At 40.7% G+C, this 22,394-nt stretch overlaps 1 protein-coding gene across 1 annotated transcript in view; it reads left to right on the forward strand.

Moving 5' to 3' along the window:
* Positions 1–22,394, forward strand: part of EPB41L4B (erythrocyte membrane protein band 4.1 like 4B) — a gene marked incomplete at both ends in the record, with an annotated part of 177,372 nt that overhangs the window by 144,383 nt on the left and 10,595 nt on the right. Inside the window, 3 exons of the mRNA XM_082304048.1 lie at positions 2,867–2,971; positions 5,764–5,902; positions 6,353–6,430. Coding sequence (XP_082160174.1) covers positions 2,867–2,971; positions 5,764–5,902; positions 6,353–6,430 — 322 coding nt within the window. The remainder of the gene's footprint in view (positions 1–2,866; positions 2,972–5,763; positions 5,903–6,352; positions 6,431–22,394) is intronic.

The raw sequence follows: 22,394 nt of genomic DNA on the forward strand, positions 1-22,394 counted from the left end.
CTGCATCCAGCCTCTAACAAAAATGATGGCAAAATTTTATAATAAAGGGAAAGAAGTTTTTGCTCTTAAAATTGTATTGCTTTTGCAAAATAAGTGAGTGGGATACTTTACTGGCATGATGGAAAATACAAGTAAAGTTTATCTGAGCAGTTACGATCACTGAAATAGGAGTAGGTGTGTCTAGTGGTACTGTATCTTGTTTTTTATTTTTATATTGTTCACTTGAAAATTTACAGCATTCAAAGGAAGATAATAAGTTTTTCATCTATTTGTTGGGTTAGAGAATAGGTCCTGTTTGGTTCTCAAACACTTTTAATCACAGTTGAGTGAAACTTTTTTCAAGATGAATTCAGACTTAGAACTTTAAAACGTTTCATATATACAAATCAGTTTCATAACTTGCTTTGAAATCATTATAAACTGCTTTAGTTACAGAATTGCACGATAGCTTTTAAAATAAAAATTTGGTTTTGGCAATTGAAATAACTGCTTCAAAAGTCCCACCTCCTCCTCATTTTTAAAATTGCAAACGATGAGAATCAAAAGGAGATATATAGGCTTTGTGAAATGAAACTTTTTAAAGGAACCGAAATTATCATTTCAAATTTTCCTTTGTGTGAAAATATCTGATTTACTTTCATTACAGATGATAATGTTGTCTTGAGAAATTTGAAGTAGCCATGAACTGGAAATAGATGTGTTCCTAGCTTTGCTGTTCCACACTGTGCTGTTTTCTGACCCCCTTAATAGTATTAGTGCATTGCTTATTATCTTTTTGAGCAAACATTTTTCAACTCACGTGTAGTTGATACCACTATTTTTGTTCCTGCTTTCACTGGGTTGATGAAAAGGTTTAAAACTTGTAACTACTGTCTTAGAAAGGTATTGGAGAATTGTGGGGACTGCTTATCCAGAGCAAGAATTTCAGCTAATGCATTTCAGAAGGCTTGAGCTGGAAATAATGGCATTACACACATTCACACCCCTTGAGGATTTGACTATCAGATCCAGTCGTTAAACAGGTCTTAACATATTTATCCTGCTTATGTCAGAACTTGAATTGAAAATCGCTTTGGGTAAATTGAACTAGTAATATTTTTTTCAGTTGTCAAAAGCTACCTTTGGTTTAGCATAAGGTGTCTAAAAAAAGAATAGCTAGAGCAGTCATACATTCTGAAGACTGACTTGATGAAAATTACATTGGGGGCTTCCATCATGATGTTGATTCACAGATTTCCAGACCAGACATACTGACTTCAAGATTAAAACAAGATAGTTTAGGCTTTTTTCTTCCCTTATCCTCCCCTTACTTGCCAGCCTAAGAAACTCAGCAAAAAGTCTGAAAGTCTGGCTGGATTGTTCTGCATTAATCTCATTGCAAATCTGAGATACAAATGACTGACCCTGAAATTGCAATTTGGGAAGGGGCAAGATATGAATCTTGCTGTTATCTGTACTGACTTCTTGAAATTAATGGGATCAAAAAGCAGAACAAAAATTGACAAAAGTTGTTCCATGAGAAGAAGAACTGGTAGGGTTTATGATTTGTGTATGTCCTTCATATTCTCCTACTTCCCATTCCTCCATCTTATGCTCTGTGGCCTTCCCAAAGACTAAAAAACACATAGGATAACTGAAGATATAATCTGAAGGCTATGCTGTCCCAGTAGGTTCTGTTGTAGCTTGACAGCAGGTTCAGAAGTTATCAGAGAGAGTTCATGAAACTTAAAACTCACAGGGGCATCAGAGGGAACTGCAATTCTGAAGATTAAATATGCTTATCTTATTACGGCTTTAGAAGACTAATACAATGCAAGTAGACTCAAAAAATTCAACCCAAATTTGTAATATTAGAGACATGATTTTGCCACTCCTGCCAATTGTGGAATGTACCTCAGTGCACGAGCAGTCCCACCAGCAATCAGTAGGGCTGCTGAAGTACTAACTTAGTATCTGACTTCAGATTAGATGGCAGAATACCATTTCATAAATTATTAATCAAGACTTTCAAATTACTCCTCTAATGTTTGGCATGTTTATTATGCTTATAGCATTTCTAATACACCTATGATGTATTTAATCATAATGTGTTGCTTCAAATATAAGTGGTATTTAAGGTAATTCATGTGTCTTCATGCCACTCAAGCTCACGGTTGAAACGGTTTCCTCCCAAGGTCATGAAGATCTTGTATTTAGTATTTATGCTATTTGTATTTAAGCCTCAGTTAACTCTACTGATAAATGGTTAAAGAGAAGATCCTTTTATGTGGGTCTCCATGTTCCCATTTCTATTCTTTGCTGGAGCACTGCAGGTGTATTTCACATTCATGAGCGTCTGAAACACGTCTGAGTTTTGCTTTTTTTCTAGCAAGTATCCTTTTCATGGTGATCCAAGAAATCCATTAGTTCATTTCCCTTGAGCAGCTCTTTCAAATGCAGAAGGCTAATGTTTAATTTCAAGTACAAACTATTTTAAGCAGAACAGGTTTCATAATTCATAAAATAGTTTTTGTTAAAGGTATTTTTTGTAAAAATATTTCTGACATGACTGAATTGCTGGGCTGTTATTAAAATGTTGTATTTTGGAAACAGTGACACTTCCACGTCGCCCCTTACATAGGCTCCATATTTGTAATCAGTTGCTGCTTTTATAAATGGTATGCAATGCACAGGAGAGTGAGTTTGCACATCCTTTTCTGTTCATGCACACTGGCCCGTGGACTATAAATGGAACAAAACGATGAACTTCAATGGGCACTTGCCACTTTGCAAGATAAATATGTGTTGATGAGTTAGAACTTTGTTGATATGCCTGAAGTAGTTTAAATAAAGACTGTGCCACATATATTTTTCTTCCTATTTTTAGAAGTCCAGCTCCAGTACGACCTGAAACTACGCCATCAACTGGCCCTACAGAAAAGCAGGAGATTAAAGTTTCTCGTGTGAGGAAGTTAACGAGGCAGTACAGTTTGTGAGTAACGTATAGCACTATCTTTATGTTTTTGCCTACTACAGCTGAAAATGAAGGGGGATGCTAATTATTGCTCTAGCTATGCCTTCTGAAAGGCATGAGTGCAATTACATGATAATGATCTTATACTGATACCATTCCTTTCATCACTGAGAATCTTTAAGCTTTTAATACAAAATGAATTTGCCATCCCCATGCAGTTGCTAACCCTCAGGATTGCAGGCCCTCTGCCTTCTTCTGAGCTTATAGGTTAGGAATTAAAAAAACTCTTCTCCACACGAAATGTCAAAGACCTGGTGTGAGCTGGAGCAAGCTGCTCTGTCTGCTTCATTACAACCCCATTTGCAAAATGAGGACAACAGTCCTTAGTTGTTGGGTGGTCAAGCTGTGCTGTCAGCCATTCCCTCTCAGAAAGTGCACCTTCTCTCTCTCTCTCTCTCTGATTTTGTCACATGCAGAAATTGTTGAGCCGGCTACAGCTACAGCCAGCAAAGTTAGGTCTCTTAGTCCTGGCAAGAATGATCTGTGCCTATAGGGCTTTGGCATCCCATTTACACCCGATTCATCAAATTTGAGAGTCGCTGGAGATGTGAGGTACTGAATAGATGTGGAAATCAGTTTGTTGATTTGTCCTTTGTATGACAGGACAGACAAGACCACCAGAAACTAGAGAAAAAAAGGGACAATATCAGCATAAACTTATTAGTACAAGAACACCAGTGCCATAATGAAGAAAAAGATATGTATGCTTTCTACGACGAATAGTGCAGTGGGAGGCGAGTGGAATGGGAAGGAGACTAGAGGCGGGGTTATGCAGTGGAAAAGGCAATGGTGTTATTACACACAGAGAGAGAAGCAACATTTAAACACTTTTTTTATATATATATATATTTATGTATTCAGGAATGAATTCTCAATTTTTGGTTGGTGAGTTTTTGAGGAACCAGTTTTGAGCATGTTTTGCCCCCATGTGGATTTTCAGTTGTCCAGTGTTAGGCATGAGGAACAGCAACTCAAGTGCATGTAAACACATCTAACCACAGGTGTCACCTCTGCTGTGGCCATGTGTAGTGCTGAAGACTCCACAGTTAAAAATATGGGCTGTGATTTTTTTTTTTGTAGACCCAAATTCTATTCAATTTAAATTATCTTGTGTCTGGACTGTGAATATGGGAAATGCAAAGAAACAATGAAGTAGTATTGTGAAAGGAATACAGTGAAGAAGGCCAATTCTCAGACTTGTAGCTTGGGTGTTAATAGCTCGATGACTGATAAGACTGGACCCTAACCCTTAGCTTTGTTTCCCAGACACTAAGAAGCCTTTCTGAACTGGCAAGTTCTCAACAATTTTCCATTTCCTTGTATGCAACAGAGCAGCTTTACCCAGCAAGGGTGGGGAGGGTGCCAGTGTGTTCCTGCTGAGACTGGGGAGCAAGGACTGAGAAAATGTCAGCTACATGTTTCTGAAAGGGAGATTAACTAGGTCAACAGCCCAAGTCTGGCTTGTTGCATTAATAAAACATCTATTGAACAGGTCCAAAAGATTTTGTATTTTCTTTCCAGCATAAAAACAGTGTATTGTACATGCTCTGGTGCTGAATTCTATCCTTACCCGAATGAAATAAAAAATGAAGCATGAAAAAGATAACATTAATCACCACAGCTTTATATCATAATAAAAAAACCCATAGCTATCATCCAAACAACCCACCATAAGTCTGTGAACCCTGTATGTCATGTAGTTTTGAAGTACTGTGTTGTCCAGGCATGCTGCCTTCAAGTAACACTAAACCAAGTACAGTTCTGTTCTGGAAGTGTCTGTCAAACTGGCATGGCAGGCATCTGTACACTGTGACTACCTAATTGGTAGTTAAAATTGGTGCCATTTTATGAGCAGAAATCATTTTTCTCATCATTTTTCTGTGCGCTTTAAACTGTTAAGCTGTAGTCTTTCCTTTTCACACACCATTCCCAGTAATAAAGGTTCTGTAGGCCAAATTGTGACTCCGTTTACCTCCATGCAATTGCAGTTAGCAACTGGAAACATCCTGACTCAGGGCTGACTGATCCCAATGATTTGTAGTCAATGGGGCTCTACAAAAGTAAATGAAGGTATAATGTTCTCTACTGGCTTTCATTTAGTGCTGACAGTAGGTGAGATGGAAGGAGCTCAGCTTGACAGCCTAGAGTCCAAGGGAAGCATGCAACCCGGTTTTAAATAAAATGTTTTCTCTGTAAACAGAATAAATGGGACAGAAAAAAGATACCCTCACAAGTATGTTTCTAAAGACGTCCTTTTTGGAGTCAATCAAAATCCTTTAAAAACAGTTGGAAAACAATAGCACAGACTAGCTGCATAATGGGTGTCAAACCTCCTGTTGGTTTAAACCCAATGAAGCAGTCAGTCCCATGGAGGGGTCTAACCAGATCTGTTCTTATCAATACAGCCAGTCTCTGTAGAAAAGAAAAAACATTAAAGTAGAGTAATATCAAATCAGTTAATTTATTCATATATACATACTCCATAGAAACACTACTTGCACATCATACCCTTAAGATTTCCATTTGCAGATGAGAGTTACCTAGCCAATCGACTTTTGAGGAATCTTTAAAGCTTAAAAAATCTACTTTACTTGAAAATTAGATGCATTACAGATGGAAGAGTAAGCAGAACTTCACTCCAGAGCACTACAGCTGACATACAGGTTTCCAGTGCCTTCTCCAACACAAGTACGGTCAAAGTCTGGTGACATTTTCTAATGAGAAGATCTGTCTGCTTTTGTCAACTGCAGTGATGAAGATGACCTTCCTCCAGCACTGGCAGCAGCAGCAGCGGCATCAACACCTGTGTCTTCAGCATCTCCCGGGTCACAGAAAACGTGTACGCCACAGACATCAGAAGGACAAACACAGGTTTCGCCTGGTGGCAAGGTAATATGCAAAGAAATGAGCTTATGTTGGTTCGGAGAGTATTCAGGAAGGGCGGGAGGGAGTTGCAGATAACACATTTTCCTTAGATGGAGTAATTCTACATTTAGGAGTAGTTTTTAATGCAGAGTTGTAGTAATATGTTTAACCTGTTGTGTGAGGAAATATTTAGAGCCTGCTCCAAGACCCAACTAAAATCAATAATAGTTTTTCATCAACCTTAGGGGGCAGTGGGTCAGGATTAAATTAATATTTACCTTGATTTCAAAGGTGCGTAGTTTCATTGTCTGTCTTTCCTGAGTAGCCATACTTAAAAAACATGGTATGAAATTTGAAATCCATTTGGCAATCTATGCTTTATGGAATTAAAAAAAAAAAACAAAACAAAGACAGCTAACAGAATTACAGAAATTAAATGTTTTTTTCAATGCTGGGTTTCTTCTTTGCCTTTAGAGTTCCACGGATGCTGGAAGTACATTTACTTTGGAGCCAGGTGACCTCCTGATGGATTTCACAGAGGCCACACCTATGGTAAATAGTTTCAGTTTGCAACCAGGAAAATGTAAAAGTTTTCAATAATTTGTCTGCAGCTAAAATGAATGGGATACTATGCAGTGTGTTGGATAGTGCACAGGAATAAAGTAAGTTTCCTTGATATTCGGTGATCCTGAGCATCCATCAAACTCAGCTCAGCATCTCTGAAAATCAGTCCACATCAACAAGTATTATGGCTGAGCTTTTGAATATGATTCTTTGTTGTTGGATGATTTCTTGTTTCTCTCTCCTACCTGGGTATCTTTACACCTTGCTGCACTGGTTTCACGAGCTTCTTTGTCCTTTTAACATAGATTCCTAATGTGATCATAGATTTGCTTTTGGGAGTTGTCTGGAAAGTCCCTTCTTCTCCCCACAAGTTTTGCTCAGACCTTACGCAATAGCCAATCCAAAGACGTGTACCTGCACTTTCATGTTGCATTAGCAGAGTGCTTTGCTTCACTTTAAGGCAAAATAGTCTATAACGTGTTGATTATTAACTTCTTTTTTTAGAGGTATGTGATTTGTATTTTTGCTTAAAAGCCAAGGAGCGACGCTGGTCCCACTGAAGTCAAAATGCTTCTTGACTTCAATAATCTCAGGCTTTCACCTCAGATTCCCAGCAGACTACTTGAAGGATCACAGTATGATCCTTAACTTCCTCCACGTCATCCTGCATTGCAAATAGCTCTAATGACAGATAGCTCCTCTGCTGTCCAAAGCCATTTTTGCTGTCTTCTAGAAACCATGTTTAAAGCATAGAAAAAGCATGACAGGGGCAGCACTGCACTTTTGGCATAAACATTTTTGTATTAAAGTACTTCTGTTCTGGGCATTGCTTTCGCTACATGGTTAGGTCCTTGTTTACAATATTGGATAGGTGCTGCGGGGATGTGCGTTTTGCTTCAGAGACAGTATAGTGCCAGTCTGTAAATAACTGCTTGTGTCCTGTTACCACTGGATGAGAGATGTGGCTTCCCCTGCAAGTCTGGTGGAGGCTTATCCCTCCTAGGCTGCTCCCTGCTTGCAGAAGGGATGTGAATATTCAGCCATGGCTTTTTGGCTTCAGAGGCACATTGAGGTGGGGACGGGGTGTACTATGCCTAGAGAGCAAGGCTGCTGTGGATGGGAGGACAGGTTTGATGGAGGGGACTGGGCAGGAGGCTAGGGAGCAGTTGAGACTGTCACCAATATACTGCAGCGAGAGCGATCTGCGTAGCTGTTCTCTCTCATGCAGTTTCAAGACTGTGGGATTGTTTCTTCACAAAGTCCTTGAGGGCACTTGATGGTCCCTCTATAGCTTCAGGAGGTTCAATAAGAATGTTCTTCACCTGCCATTAAAGTGCTACTGGCACTCACCCTGTTCCCGCTGACCCCCTTCTTGTCTTTATCCTGCAGCCTGGCTCAGCTGAACAGTCCTTGTGCCCCAAGACTTTTATAGTGCCTATGTTGAATCTCTGAACTGCAGCAAATTGAAAGTTAAGGGGCCCTCTAGCTCCTTGAGCCCCTAGGTTTCCTTGGTGGGAGAACTGTTCCAGCACTAGCATCTGCAACAAGAGTACAGTGCTTACTGCTCCTACATCCACCATGTAGGAAGGACCTGCTTTTCCACCTGAAAATACCGTTGCAGACTGAGGAGCGTCTATGGAAATGAGAAGGTTTGCCCAGAAGTTCCTTGAAGTGCTGGATGATGAAACTATCCCACTCCAGAAAGTGACAGGAAGAGATGTATTTAAGCTGAACACCTCCCAGTCCTGCCCTGTACATTTCTAGGTGAAGGGAAAATTAAAAGGGAGCAAAGAGAGAAAGCGGTGCAGCATTCTGCAGCCTTTGTCTGTAGTTTGAGTTGACAAGACACAGGCACACTAAAACTGAAACTACCTGAAAGGAGGTTGTAGCAAGGTGGATGTTGGTCTCTTCCCAAGTAACAAGCAATAGGACAAGAGGAAATGGTCTCAAGTTGCACCAGGGGAGGTTTAGATTGGATATTAGGAAAAATTTCTTTACCGAGAGGGTAGTCAGGCGCTGGAACAGGCTGCCCAGGGAAGTGGTGGAGTCCCCATCCCTGGAGGTATTTAAAAGACAGGTAGATGTGGTGCTTAAGAACATGGTTTAGTGGTGGACGTGGCAGTGCTAGGTTAACGGTTGGACTCGATGATCTTAAGGGTCTTTTCCAACCTTAACAATTCTATGATTCTATAATTCTATACAGGTTAGATTGTCCTTCTCTGTATAATAACACGTTTGTGGCTAAACTGTAAGTAATTATCCTGTGGAGCTTACTAATAGATTTCTTATTCTAAAAAACATTATACCATATCTTACTGTATTAATCAGAATTTTTAAAAATGAGTCATGGAGACTTGAGCAACTGACCTACTCTAGATAACATAGGTTTGGGTTTTGTTTCCATTTAACAGAAGTCAGCACTACACACTTTCCCTTTTCCAGCTGAGGATACAGGCATTTTTCCCTAAATATTTTACCCAGTCGTGCTTTCCCCTTTCCTACCCCACCATCTGCTGACATAATTTATCATGCTGTATGTTCATAAACTAACCTTCCATGACTTTCTTGGTTTTAATATTTCAGAGAGCATGTACTGCACGGCATCAATCAACCCTTTTTGTTTTGTTTAACATCTATAAAGGTCAGCTTGTTCTCTACAGAGCAGTTATTGTTTACAGACCTTTCTCTGCAGTTTCACTGGCTACAGGCTGCTCTCAACTGAGGTTTGAATGAAAAGTTTACTCTTCAGGGGAAGAGGCTCCAGACAAAAGCAAGCTAAGGGGAAATGCGTAGCTTTGAGCCAGTCTGATTATTTAATAATTCTGTTGTGATAACATGTGCTGTCATTTGAGGGTCAAGATCATGTACAGCTTAGCATCATGTTACTGTCAAGTCAGTGGTAGCGCGCTGGTTTTGCACGCTATGACCTGGCCCTTGGGAAGTTGCTTGTTAATTGCACCAATTTGTTTCACATTCAGTGACAGGTACAATATCTAAAGGGGTCATTCATACAGCCTAATTCGGGTTATTTGCCTGAGGTGATAGGGTTGGAAGTTCAGGTTCCTACATAGTCAGGGGGTTTCCCGCAGAGGAGTATTCAAACAGCTGTCTTCTCTTTGTCATCTGGCCTAGAAAGACTAAGGCACATAAACTGGACACCTAAAATCAACTTTTTAATTTTGGTCATGATATATGCTGCCAAACTTCCCCAGTTCACTGGAGAGCTGTTAATTTGAAGCAGTTTCAGACATCCTCCCTTCTCTTCTATAACATTACTGGCAGAGAGTGATTAATAGTCACTGACTCACCTGCATGATCTTTGTTGTTCAGCATCTAATCATTGATGCTTCTTGATGGCCTTGGGTTTTATCCATGTTTTGCTGCTGTTGCCCATACAATGGAAGCTTTAATACGTGCTGAGAGTTACAGTTAGAAGTGGAGCTCACAAAACCAAATTAACTTATAAAAATTGAAGGATTAGTGAATGGATTGGATTAATAGAATTCATCCAGGCTGCCATGCAGGGATCAGAGCAGTCAAATTTGTCTACTCGGTCAGCCTGGAGGAGCTACTGTGATATATACAAGAACCAGCTGAGCTCTGATTGTCACTTAGTCATCAATACTTAGACTGCCAGTAACAGCAGGGCAATTGCGAGGCAGACTGATTTCAGGAAATCATTTTGCAGGAGAAGTAATGCACATTTACTAATGCAGGGTGCCTAGAAGGAAAGGTATCCTTTTGTGCTCTGTAATCCTCAAACCATGTGATTTATGCATGCTCCTATTCATTTTTCAAGTAAATCCTACAATTAATTGATTACAGCATATTACATGCTTTCCTTAAAATCATTATGTCATGTGCAGAAGAAAATCCCTATCTTTTTATACCACCTCATTATGACTTCAAGCACTGTACCTGGCTTGTATGTAAAGAAGATTCAATCCCTCCTGCTTCTATCTTTCAGAGAAGAGCTGGATTTTTTTTTTCAAAATAGATCATTGTATATGAAGAATTATAGTATCACATTATGAGCATCCTTATTGTGGTTTATTAAAATTAGTTTTATCACTGTAGGAGGCTCTTTCTGCCACCAGTCTTTCTCTCTCTCTCTCTCTCTCTCTTCTAGCTTTTCTGGAACTGGAAATCAAAGCTTGAGCTTCAAGCTACTCTGTTCCAGCTTACAAGCAGTATGATTTGTGACATGGGTATAAATGCAGAGCTTTCTTGTTTCATTACAGAAAGCTCAGTCCTAAGACCCTGAATGAACGTAACAGCTGCTACGCCATGCTGACAAAAACCTTCCCAACCAAGAGAGAAAGGCAATATGTGCAAAATTCAGTTTGACCTAATGGAGTAGGACAAAATAAATAAGAATTAACAGTCTTACACACAAAATGTAGCTATTCCTAAACTTGGACTAAGGTTTATAATGCAAGGTGGATGGGCTAGGACTAAATCATGATCACATCTGAAGAGATATCAGAGAGCACCGATTTACAGCTGGCAAGCGCAAACTATGTGTTCTTATTTCATGCTGTATCAAGTGAATAAATTTCCAGGGCTTCACCTGCCATCTATTGGTGGAAAACAGTAAGTAGAAACTATGCCTTTTCAAAGCTTGAGATACATCATTTGAAAGGTATAAACGATCGGTATGATAGTTTAAAAATGAAAAATAAATGGCCTTCGGTGTAAAACTAGATAGTTTATATTTTTATTTAGGACGAGTTGGAAGCAAATATTTTTTTTTCAGTAATAGCATTACTAGTGTAAGCAATCCTAGTCATTGAAAGTGATCTCACTGAGTCTCACTGAGGGGCAGTGAATAGAGGAGAATGAGTAAAGAATCTTCTCGTTCCATTCCCATATAATATTTGTTTTATTGATAAAGAAGAGTTGATTGGATTTTTAGTTGCTAAATTTTTATGACAATTTTGCAAGGTTGCAGTAAGCCAACAGAGTGGGAAATTAGTTCAGTATTTCTTCCTTTCATTTTGAAGATGTTTTCACTTACTGTGCAAAGCAGTTTTTCAGTGGAAGACAGGCAAACGTATCAAACTAATAGCTCCATAACCAACCCTTTTGGCATTGAATTCTAAACAAAAGCAGCTATAACGTAATTCAAGTCTAATATTTGATAAGAGCACTAGATCGCATATATCTACCATCTCACTGGCTGAAAGTATAGATCAAGTATCTCTGCATGCCCCAGAGGTCTTTCTTTAAAACATCTTAGTCAGAGACAAATTTATAAATGCTTTATTTGTGGTGAACTACATACTGAAGATAAAATAGGTCTTCTCAAAAAACTTAGGAAGGCTATGTGATATATTTCAGAATTAGAAGCTTTCTACTTTTACATCTTCATAAGAACAAAAAAAGTTTCTTAGTACAAGAAGAATTGGAAACAATAAGTATGATCTGGATTCAAAGGAGAACATTCAAAAATGCTATTTTCCAAGCCAGCCTCTCAATTAACAGTAATTGCACATTCAAGCTTGCATACAGTGGCCAATTATGAGCAAAAGAATTTGCACAAAGAAACAGTTTGTCTGTTATATGTACAGTTATACGTACAGATAAGAACTCAAAGCAGTAAGCAACATGTTAAATATACATTTATTCCCAGGTTCAAGTTCATGCCCTTTAACTCCATATTAAACTAAGAAAAAGCAAAGAGCAGCAATTGCTAAAGCAAACAACTTTAATACAAAAAACTTGTAACAACAGGCAATAAATCTAGTTCCATGGGAACTCAAGGAATATTTTACATTTATGGATATTGCAAAGGACCTTTTTTCTGCTGCAAGAAAAGGGCATCAACCAGATAAAAACACAATTCGAAGGGGTGCGCTGTAGTGCTCAGTCAAACTGAGTATGAGACATTTGACTGGGGGCTTGCAGAAAGTGCTCAGTGCTGCACGCAGTGCAAGGCTCCTGGGAGCACACCGTCTGAATCAAGCAAATGCAAATTACCTGAGCATCATTTAGGTTATATAAAGCGTACTAATAACTAGAGAGGGCACTTAGCACGTTTTTAAAAACAATCATGCCACTTGGGCAGTCAGAATAATGGGTGGATACATTTTGGATTGTACTTTCTCACTCCCTGATAGCTGATTCTTATAGTCTGCACACATAAAGCACTATAAATAGGACTTGCAACCAATACGTAGCTCTGCATGTTCAAGCATGGGGCTTTACTGGTGGATGCCAGTCTCATAAGCAGTCTATAGAATTACTAATATGCAAGATAACTGAGTGTCTGGGAATGCAGTCAGGCTCAAAGACTGCCTGTTGGATCTTAGTTTAACATCCACTAAAAAATGTAAAATGCTTTGACTGCTACCCAGCTATTTGCAGATTTGCTCCCATTTGTCCGTTACAGAAGGGCACACAGAGTCAGTGAAGAAGTAAAATGTGAGAATGCTAAAAGATGAACTGTAAACATCTAGATTTACTTTTTATTTTGCCTCTATTTAACTGATTTAAATTGATTGGCTCAATGAATGTTTTTTTCCCCATTATCTGTATGCTGAGCAGAGCAATTTGGTGCGCTCTGTAAATGTATGACAGATGGTTCAACACTTCCCTATTTCTTTAGCTAATTGAAAGTGAATTCCGCAAGAAATAAAAAGATCTGCAAGGTGAAATCCATTGCTGACTTTGCACCAGTGGACACTGTGATAAATTGGATATGATGTGTATATTAGCAAGAAAAGGTAAAAAAAGAGGGGAAGGTGTTAAGTGGAAAGAAGTGCAGGTGCGGTGCTGCACTCTACCTACTTTGTATCTTCTAATTTGCTGCTTTAAAATACTGAATGACCCACTGGCTAGCTTTTTATAAAACATGCGATGAAGGCAGGAGTGGAATGTCAGAAGGTAGTTTGGATCAAGAAGGTATAAGCTTTTACCTGGAGAGGTGACCAAATCTGCCACATACAATTACTTTTAGTCATCTCTGTACATTTTAAGATGCTGTCTTAACCATCCTCTGGCATTCCATGTGCCTGCCCCATGCCTGTAGAATTATAAAAGAAGCAAAGGCCTATCCATAAATCTGTTTTCTGCCAGATCATGCAAGCAGAGCTGGTCCTGGAGCTTAAAACTTTGGCTGGACTCCATAGCGGGCCTGCCACATGCTGGGAGCTCATTTGAGAAGACATTTACACCAGAAGACTGGCGGGTCTTCTACCACCTGTGTGCCTGCAGGGAGATAACAGTCAGGAAAATAGCTTAGAGAGTCGCCAGTGCTCTGTAACTAAAGCCTGCGCGATTGTCGCCCTGTGGCGGGATGTTTGCTGTGCCTGTATGGTTGGTGGTTTGATGGCAGTCTGCAGACTTGCCTGCGAAGCTGGATGATTGAGGTTGTGGTGTCACAGCTGTACGTGCAGGTCTTTGTGTAGATGGGTGCTGGGTGGTTTCATCTGTCCCAGCTTCCTTAATGGGGCTGTGGCAGGAGCTCAATCAGCTCATTGATCCAGCTGAACACTAACCCCACAAACAAAATGATATAGCTTTAGGTCAAATCATCTGTGAAAGCTTGTGGTTTCCCAGATGCTTCTCTTGAGGACTGCGGGAGTGATAAAGTACATTTGAAAGCAGTGTAATTTCTGGAGTAGTACTCCAAATGGGACTACTGTGGCTGTTGAAGTAAGTTTAAAATGAAGTTTGATCAATTTATGAGAGGGAGTCTAGGATGTGCTTGACTGCAACAACAGTGACTTGAGGCCAATTGACAGGCAAGATGCTAGGGACACCGCTCTCTAATGATGCAGAACATGTGAAACTGCCAAACACCTTAGACAGGGCAGTGCAAGACTGTCTGTCTGCTTCTCTTTTTGTGTAATTTGTGCAATAACCATTTTTAGTCCAAAGCTTTTCTAAGTGCCACCGAAGTGATACAGATTGCCACCACTTCAGCAGCAGTTAGCAAAGTCAGAAGACTTGAGGATCATAAACATTATTGTAGCTTAAAAAAAAGAAAACGCTACCTGCAATCCCTTTCTCCTGCCTCCCCATCAAAAACGTGATCATTCCATGACAGTAACAGCTTTCTCGTTTGCTTGAAAATCAACATCAGAATAAGTGGAGGGATCAAGTAAATGCAAGCAAACAGATTTTTAATTGGCTGACATCTACCTCCTGCTGCAAACTGAGAAGGCAAATCTTTTGCAAATCTTTTAGAACCTGCATATTGTTGTAAATCAAGTCTGATATGTCCAATCATACTTTTGCTCAATATCTTTTTTTTATTTCAGATTATTGCTTTAGTTTTCAAGTGAATGTGTTTCATGTCCTTAGAAACAGTAAGCAGGTGTAACATCTACCTAAGAAGAATAAAAGTGAACAACAGATAGACAGGGCTTTTCAGACATAGAGCATCAGCTTTTGGATGTACTGAGTGAGACTCCTTCTTTTCCATTCTACAATAACCCATGCGATAGAAAAATGTTCAGCTTCTGTGCAAAAGCCTACTTGAAACCAGGTATATCTTTTTATGTTTGCACTCAATGAGACAAGTATGGTGATGAAGCTATTATGTCTCAAAGTCTTTTGATAAAGGCATATTAATCACCTTTCCTGTGGCCTGAGAAGTACATAATTCCTTTTGTCTCAGCAGCTGTGAGGTTCATAATCTTTCTTCCTCACTGTGATTAGTGACAATTGCATTTAGACTCCAGTGAGCAACTATTGTGTATTTGTTTTCTTTCCAACCCACTAATGAATTGATATATGTGTAATTCTAATTCACATTTTTCCAGTGTGATAGCAAGTGTGATGCTAACTGCTTGGCTGTTCTGTGGAATTTCAATTGAATGCCTCCAAGCTCCAACAGAAAATGGAAACATCTGCTTTCCGAGCTGTTTTTTGACTGGCTGGGTAACGCAACTTGTAAAACCAGCAAAAAGAGCAAGTAAACTTTCTTTTTATTTGCCACTCAATGGAATAATTGGAACTGATGGAAAATCTTTTTTTTTTTTTTTTCTTCTTTGATTAAAGTAAAATCTAGTTGTCTACATTTTCTTTCAAAAGCCTGTATTTTGGAAAACATCCTGAATCAAATGTCAGAGAGTGATAAGAAGGGTAGAGAGAAGTATCAGGCCAATTTGAAATGTTTTCATTGTAGCAGTTGTGAAGTGTTTCAATTTCAAGTAACATTTGTTAATTAATTTCAATGAACTCATGTTTCCAATCAAAATGTCATTTCTAAATTAGGCACCAAAACCTCCTCTGACAAAATGCTGAGATAAAACCATTCTTTTATACCACACCGGTTCTTTTGTAACACATTCAATTTGAATAAATAGACATTTTCTGATGAGAATTCCTAAGCAGTTCCAATAGCATCTCTTCTGATGAACCACCAGCAGTACCTAAGTGACCACTGACTTTCTCCTGTGGCCCATCTACTGATTTGTCCACTGCTTTTTACTGTTATTCACAACAGTGGGAAAATCCCCTACCGAGGCATATTATCTGCTAATTTGTTGTAGTCTGTCTACTAGCAAGCAAAACCAAAACAGGCACCCAGTCATTAGCTTGTGAGATTTACATCAGGACAGATCTTTTGCTTTGACTTTGCACAGGGCCTAGGAGAAGTCTTATAACTCAGAAGAGTGGCAATAGTGGAAATAACCAGTAAGTTGAACTGATAAATTGAAGTTTGCATAAATCTCAGCATGTCTGTAGTAATTCCACAGTTTCTGAGCCTTGTCCCAAACATGTCAGATCATAGAGGAAAATTGTAATTTAATTGTGGAAGGAAGAAAACAGGAGTTGCTTAATTCCAGCTAATCAACTATCGTGGTAACTGGATTAAAAACCACTGAACTCAGTAGAAAGGGTCCTCTTCTGTTCATTAACCCTTCTATCACCCTCTGAAAAAAACAAAACAATAAACTGTTTTGGGCTGAGGAAGAAAATTTCTACAGAGGTAGATGTCTTGTACATCCAGTTTAAGCCTGCTGACTCGAAAACAGTTCTTGCATACTCCTTAGTTATTCCTTGGAACTTGGCCACAAAACCATTGCTATGGAAGAACTGTGGATTTATGGCTTGCTTTGTGGCATGACATTCATCTCATGTTCAGTAGCCTAAGACCGAACCCCACCTCTTGGAGGAACAGCCAGTGAGGTCAGGAAAGTGAACCTATACAAAACTCGTTTAGCAAGTTAATGTCACTTATTGTTCCTCTGCCAAAAATTTTGCTAGAGTTTTGCAAGTGCTCCAGTGCTGTGGAACGTCACCTGGCCACTTTGGGCGAAGTGCCAGATATTACCAAGATGTATTTTGATGAAGGAGCTGCCCCTGCCGTCTGGCACACGCACCAAGCCCTGTGCACATGCTCTGCTGAGGGCCCTGTTGGCAATGCTGGAGATGGGAAATCGTGTGCCAAGTTCAATGGGCTTCCGACCACCTGAATTTGTGCACAATTTGGCACTCATCTCATGCTGCATCCGAGTCAAGCAAACTGTCAAAATCAATAACCATGAAGCTCAAGTGCTCCCATCCAGATAGACCCCATGTGTTTGCATCAGTGGCTGAGCTGCCTAGATTGCAGACAAAGCTTGCTCTCTTCAAAATGTCTGTGGTCGGTAGAGCCCATGTTTGTGTGTGCCTGTAAAGCGATTTCATGCTTCAGATCTCTCCTGTCTTGCTGCTAGCGGTTTGGAAAAAAAGATTGAAGAAACTGTGCTTTCTCCCTCACCAAGAACAGGGGCACTGAGGCAGTGTGGGTAAAGGCTTTTCTTCACATCTGCAGTGTCGCTGAAGTGGGCTTATTACTGCACCAAGAACAGTTAGTTCCCAAGCTCACGGAGAGCACACTGTAAAAGCAGCAGGCACAGGATTACAAAAAACACCCCAAATAACAATAAATCAAAGCAACACTCCCAAGAAAACGGAATATCCCAGGTCTTAGCCATCCACTATCCCAGGGCTCTCGGGGAGAAAGTTAAACCTGTCACTGTAAGCTCCCTCGTTGTTCTTCAGTTACGAGTTTGACAAAACCAGCTTCTGCTCCTCTTACGATTTAGAAAGGCTTCAAGGCTTTTCTGAATTGAATGAGTTAAGTATAATCTTCCCAGGGACCATAACATCAGCAGAGGTTGCCAGACGACAGTGTGTTCTGGCCTCCTCCATCGCCACGTGGTGCTGGGAAGGGGCCTTGGAGGCCGTGGTGCTGGAAACGTGCCTCGCAGGAAATCCCCAGCTCCCAGTGTGGTTCCCCTGCGAGCTCCTGCTGGGGTGGGCGGGAAGTCACTGACGGGGGACCAGGATCTGCCAGTGACATTTTATTCACAGGGTGTTTCTTCCCCCGAAGAAGAGCCACAAGCAGACCTCCAGGGAGAGGACTGTCTTTGTTTGGCCTCACTCCCATTTCCTTTTTTTTTTCCCATTCACTGCAGCGTTATAATCTTCTTCAGTCGCTTTCACTGAGATGTCTTTAATAATGGATCCCCTGGATCCTTTGCCCAATAAACAAATTATGGGGAAGCAGAGCTCTGCTCAAATGATAGAGCAGCCTTCTGGCATTCAAACTGCTGTCATTCCTGGGCCAAGCAGAAGAGTTGTGTACTTTTCCTCTCAGTCCAAAAGAGAAATTTCTGCTGTAATTAAGGATGGGCGAGAGTGAGCTATGTGCTAATAGCCCTAATCAATTGGGATTATCCCTTGGCTGGGACTAATCTCTTTAGCTATGGAACATGCCTGAGTACAGTGTCTCAGACTGGGAGGCTGGCTCTTAAGGTAGCATCCCAATTTGTTCTTGAAAAAATTGAAATAAGCTGAGAAAAGGGATAATACATTTACTTTGATGCCGGATTGCTTTAATGAGGGACTCGACAGACACAGAGGCATCTGATGTGTTTCATGGCACTGAATTGGCAAAGTATTATGATTTAAGAGTTTGAATCTGTAAGTGCCTATGCCTAATGAGCTGTTGTGTTTGAGCACAACAAGATTTTACTTGCAGTCATGACAGAACCTTTCTGGTTTTTCAGTGCTTGGTGGCTGGCGATATGAATGATTCCATAGCCAAGGGCATGAATAAATAGGTTTTTATATATAACATTTATCACAAAAGATTTCCTAGATATGGGATTGTATTTGTTCATGCATGAATCTTAAACCAAGCAAAACATTGTTCCTTATAGACTTTTAGCTTCTGCTCAAGTTGGTCTTATTGATAGGATCAAATAGTTTTGCATCCACTACATTTAAAGAAGCAGTGCACTGTTTCCATGATGCATGTTGGAAAGGGTGGCATATTATGATGGGAATGGATTATTGTCCTATAGAATCTTAATTCAGACCAGACTTTGAGAGTAGTGAAACTGGCAAACTGCAGCACAGCGCAGCAGTCAGCGCTCCTATGTGTATTTGAGTAGCTCCTAATCCATGAGAGGCCACCAAAACTTGTAGGCACATGCACAGATTAAGGCTGCAGTAGTCACTGGGACTAGTCACATGTTGAAGTTGAAAATACGCTCAAGTGTCCTTCTGGATAGATATATAAAAAGTAGTGCACCAGTTTGTCATTTTAGCACTTTTTCTGCAGCTCCACTGACTTTAATCTACCTGTGCTATTCTTTTCCTTTAGAATAATGAACTGTATAAACTCCTGGGGATTTTGGCAGAGCTCAATAGCCCAGAAAAATAGGACAGAAAATTAATGCAAAGTATTTCTTACTATCCTGACATTCAAGGAGACCGTGACTGGTTGCGTTTCTGGACACTTAAGGATTTTCAGCCAGCTTTTGCTCTTACACAAGAAGAGATTGATTACAATAGAAAGTCAAACTATTTGTGTTGGACAGGGTTCAGGCAGTGCACTGTTTGTGCCAATCTATCATAACTTTTCAATAGAGGAATGTGATCCTGATGCTTTTGAAAAAGTGCAGGTATGTTATGTGGTTATTAGTCAGCCTTTGTTGAAATGTCCCTGGGTTTGAAGTCTCCGTGTTAATGGGGCATGGTGAGCCAACAGTTATTGAATAATGAGCTGTCAGTGTCTATGCTTAGAAATAATCAGGTGTGGCTAGTGGTGAGTTTCCATCTGGTACAAAATGCATGTACAGTCTGCTTGCTGGCAGTCAAACTGGGAAATATACGGCTTACCTGGGGCACTCTCAACTGGCAGGGATCACAGTACTCATTTCCTCCTCTTCATGTTATCCATCTTTAGTGACGTTCTTCTACGACAACAGTCTCCATCTACAGAAGGCGCCACATAATTTTGTTGGCTGTGCATGTGATCTAGGCACCTGGCACTGGATCATCGTTGATGTCATTGGTAAAGACCAAGGGGCAAAAAAAGGTAACTTTGCATTAGCTGTCCTAGCAATGCATCTTATTCTGCAGCAATGTTGGAGAGCAACCGTATCCAGCGAGTATACCTACTGCTTTTTGTTTGCTTCATTTCTGTGTTTTAAACAAAGACTAAGCAAATTCTGCAATCTTTAGTCTGCATTTTAGCCAACGCATCAAGACTGCGACATCATTTTGCCTTGCCACGTTTTCCTCAGGGGATGGTGACTGGGCTGACAGCGCATACTGAGGTTATGTTCTGCTTAAGCTTGCTCGCCTTCACAGCATCAGCAAAAGAGTACTGAAAATCCTGGAGACTCTGAGAGTATGGACACTGTCTTGCTTTTGTCACATCTGAATTGTCGTTATTCTGTATTCTTTTGAAGAATGTCTTCTCAGAAATAGTCTCAAGGCAAAGCTACGTTGTAAAAATGATCCAGGACATGCATTCGCTTCCGATGTGCTGTAGAGATGCTGGGCAGACTTAATAACATTACTACCGTTGTCCCCTGTCCCCTCCCAATACCTCTGAAATCACTTTGCTAGCAACCCATAATTACAATCCTTAGAGTGAAGATCAACAGAGTACTCCATCTTTAAAGGCAGCATAAGAGGGATACTAGCACCAACAGAATTTTCAGGGCTGCCCTTGCAAATTAGTACAAAAGTTGGCATGAAGATTCAGGATTTTATCCGGGGCATCTTAACTACTGTGTTTTAGGTAGGCCTGCTTGTAAATAGTGTATAGCTTATACTGTAGCCACAAACTACTATGCGTTAACTATCTGTGAAATGCTATCGCTGCAGCAAAGGAAGCTTCAGCAGAGGCTGAACCTTGTACATCCCTCCCATCAGCTCCCTTGAGCATCCATTTTGGAGCCAGAAGTCACGGGAGGACAGCCAGGGAGCCACACAGCCACCTCCTGACAATGCCTCTGTGTTAGGAAGGGTTGCGCAAAGTGACTCTTAAGAGGGAGGAAAGTATCTGATGGAGAGGAAAGTATTAGCCCTGTTGTACAAGCACCCGGTGAGACATCAAGAAGGTGGTGTATGCTGCCGGGGCACGTTCCACGACAGGTGGACTCAGCCTGCAGCAAGGTCCAGAGAAGGGCTGGCGTACGTCAGTGAGCAGAGGAATGGCAAGTTCACCATTTGAGGGGACTCCAAGAGAACTTGGCTCAGCAAGGATACCATGAACTGAACGTGACTTTCAAGGTGGAGCATTCTCAGTTTACCGAAAGGAGTCAAGTGGTACCTGCGGGAAGGGGGACTCTGTACGGCAGTCCTGCAGTCCTGTGGAAACTCGCGCCAAGCAGATAAGTCAGATGAGTCAAACAGTTGCATTCACTTACGTTGGTTCTTAGGTGTCAATGAATGTTGTTTGAAGCATTTCCTTGAACTCCAGTCTCTGCCAGTTATTTGCAAGATAAGCAAGGGAGACCTGAAGACCAGATGGAGCTAGGAGGGAGATTTCACAGCGTTATCTCCCCAGAGGGAGCAACAGTAGGCAGGGAGGTTCTGAACACGTAGTGTTTCTCTGGCTTGGCAGCTTGCACAGAAACCCATCCTCTTCAGAAATTTCACATTCGGTGCCTTAGGGTGTTTTCAATGGTACATTTCTGCAAAACTGACCGTCTTTAATGTGCGTGAATGAAATCTGTCTGCTGACACTGATGCCTGGATATAGTTTCAACAAGTGGAAAAAATCCTGCATCCTGTGAAAAGAAGATGGCCTGTGATGCAACGTGCGTGGGATTCGCACCAAGCGTGGTTCATCAAGGCATTTAGTTCACACAGCCTTTTCCAAGAATGATTAGCCAATGGTATTGCTGATTTACATCTCTGTCCTGTTACAAGTTTATTGGACTGCACTGGTTTGGTCTGATTTTTGCCCTGTGCATCCAGGCAGTGATTGCCCCTGCCTACCTATCATGCCGGTTTTGTTACCACACGCGAAGGGAGTGAACTGGGGTTGACATCGCCTGAATGATCAATCATTGGAGCCAGGAAATACTCCCATTCAAAAGAATTTGTTTGGCCATGGGGGTATTGCATGGTGAAAAATGCCAGAAACTCCTTGGGTTTACATTTTCCACCTCATTACTCATTTCAGCCACTGAAATGGTATGACAGCAGACAAGGAGCTTTATTGCAGAGTCCAGAATCGTATCACTGGTTTTGGAAACCAGGTCTAATGGTTAATCGGTGTTTTTAGAGTCACAACACACATCAGGACTGGGAAATGCTAACACAATGTACTCCAGTAGTTTTGGCTGCTGACCTTTTCTAATTTGATGAGTAGAAACAAGTCTCTGTGCTGTATGAATGTGATGGTATTCAAGTTATAGCATGTATTTTGAAATAAAGCACCACAGAATATTTCTCTGGCTACATGTGTATACTGAGAGCCGTGTTTATGACACCGCTTCAGGTGTTAGCAGCTCTGCTCCTGCTGCGATACACAGGAATCTAGTAAAGTGTTTGGCCTAAAGTTTGTCTTCCATCTGGCTGGTATACAAAGTGACAGTGCAAACCTACGGAGATAGCACATTTTCTCCAGTGTATTATAAAGGCCTCTGGTCAAGGTGCAGGGGATGGGAGTGAAACGAAGTCTCAACAGCAGAAAATGTTACCGGAC

The sequence above is a fragment of the Platalea leucorodia genome (assembly GCF_965183815.1).
Source record: "Platalea leucorodia genome assembly, chromosome: 1".
Taxonomy (NCBI): domain Eukaryota; kingdom Metazoa; phylum Chordata; class Aves; order Pelecaniformes; family Threskiornithidae; genus Platalea; species Platalea leucorodia.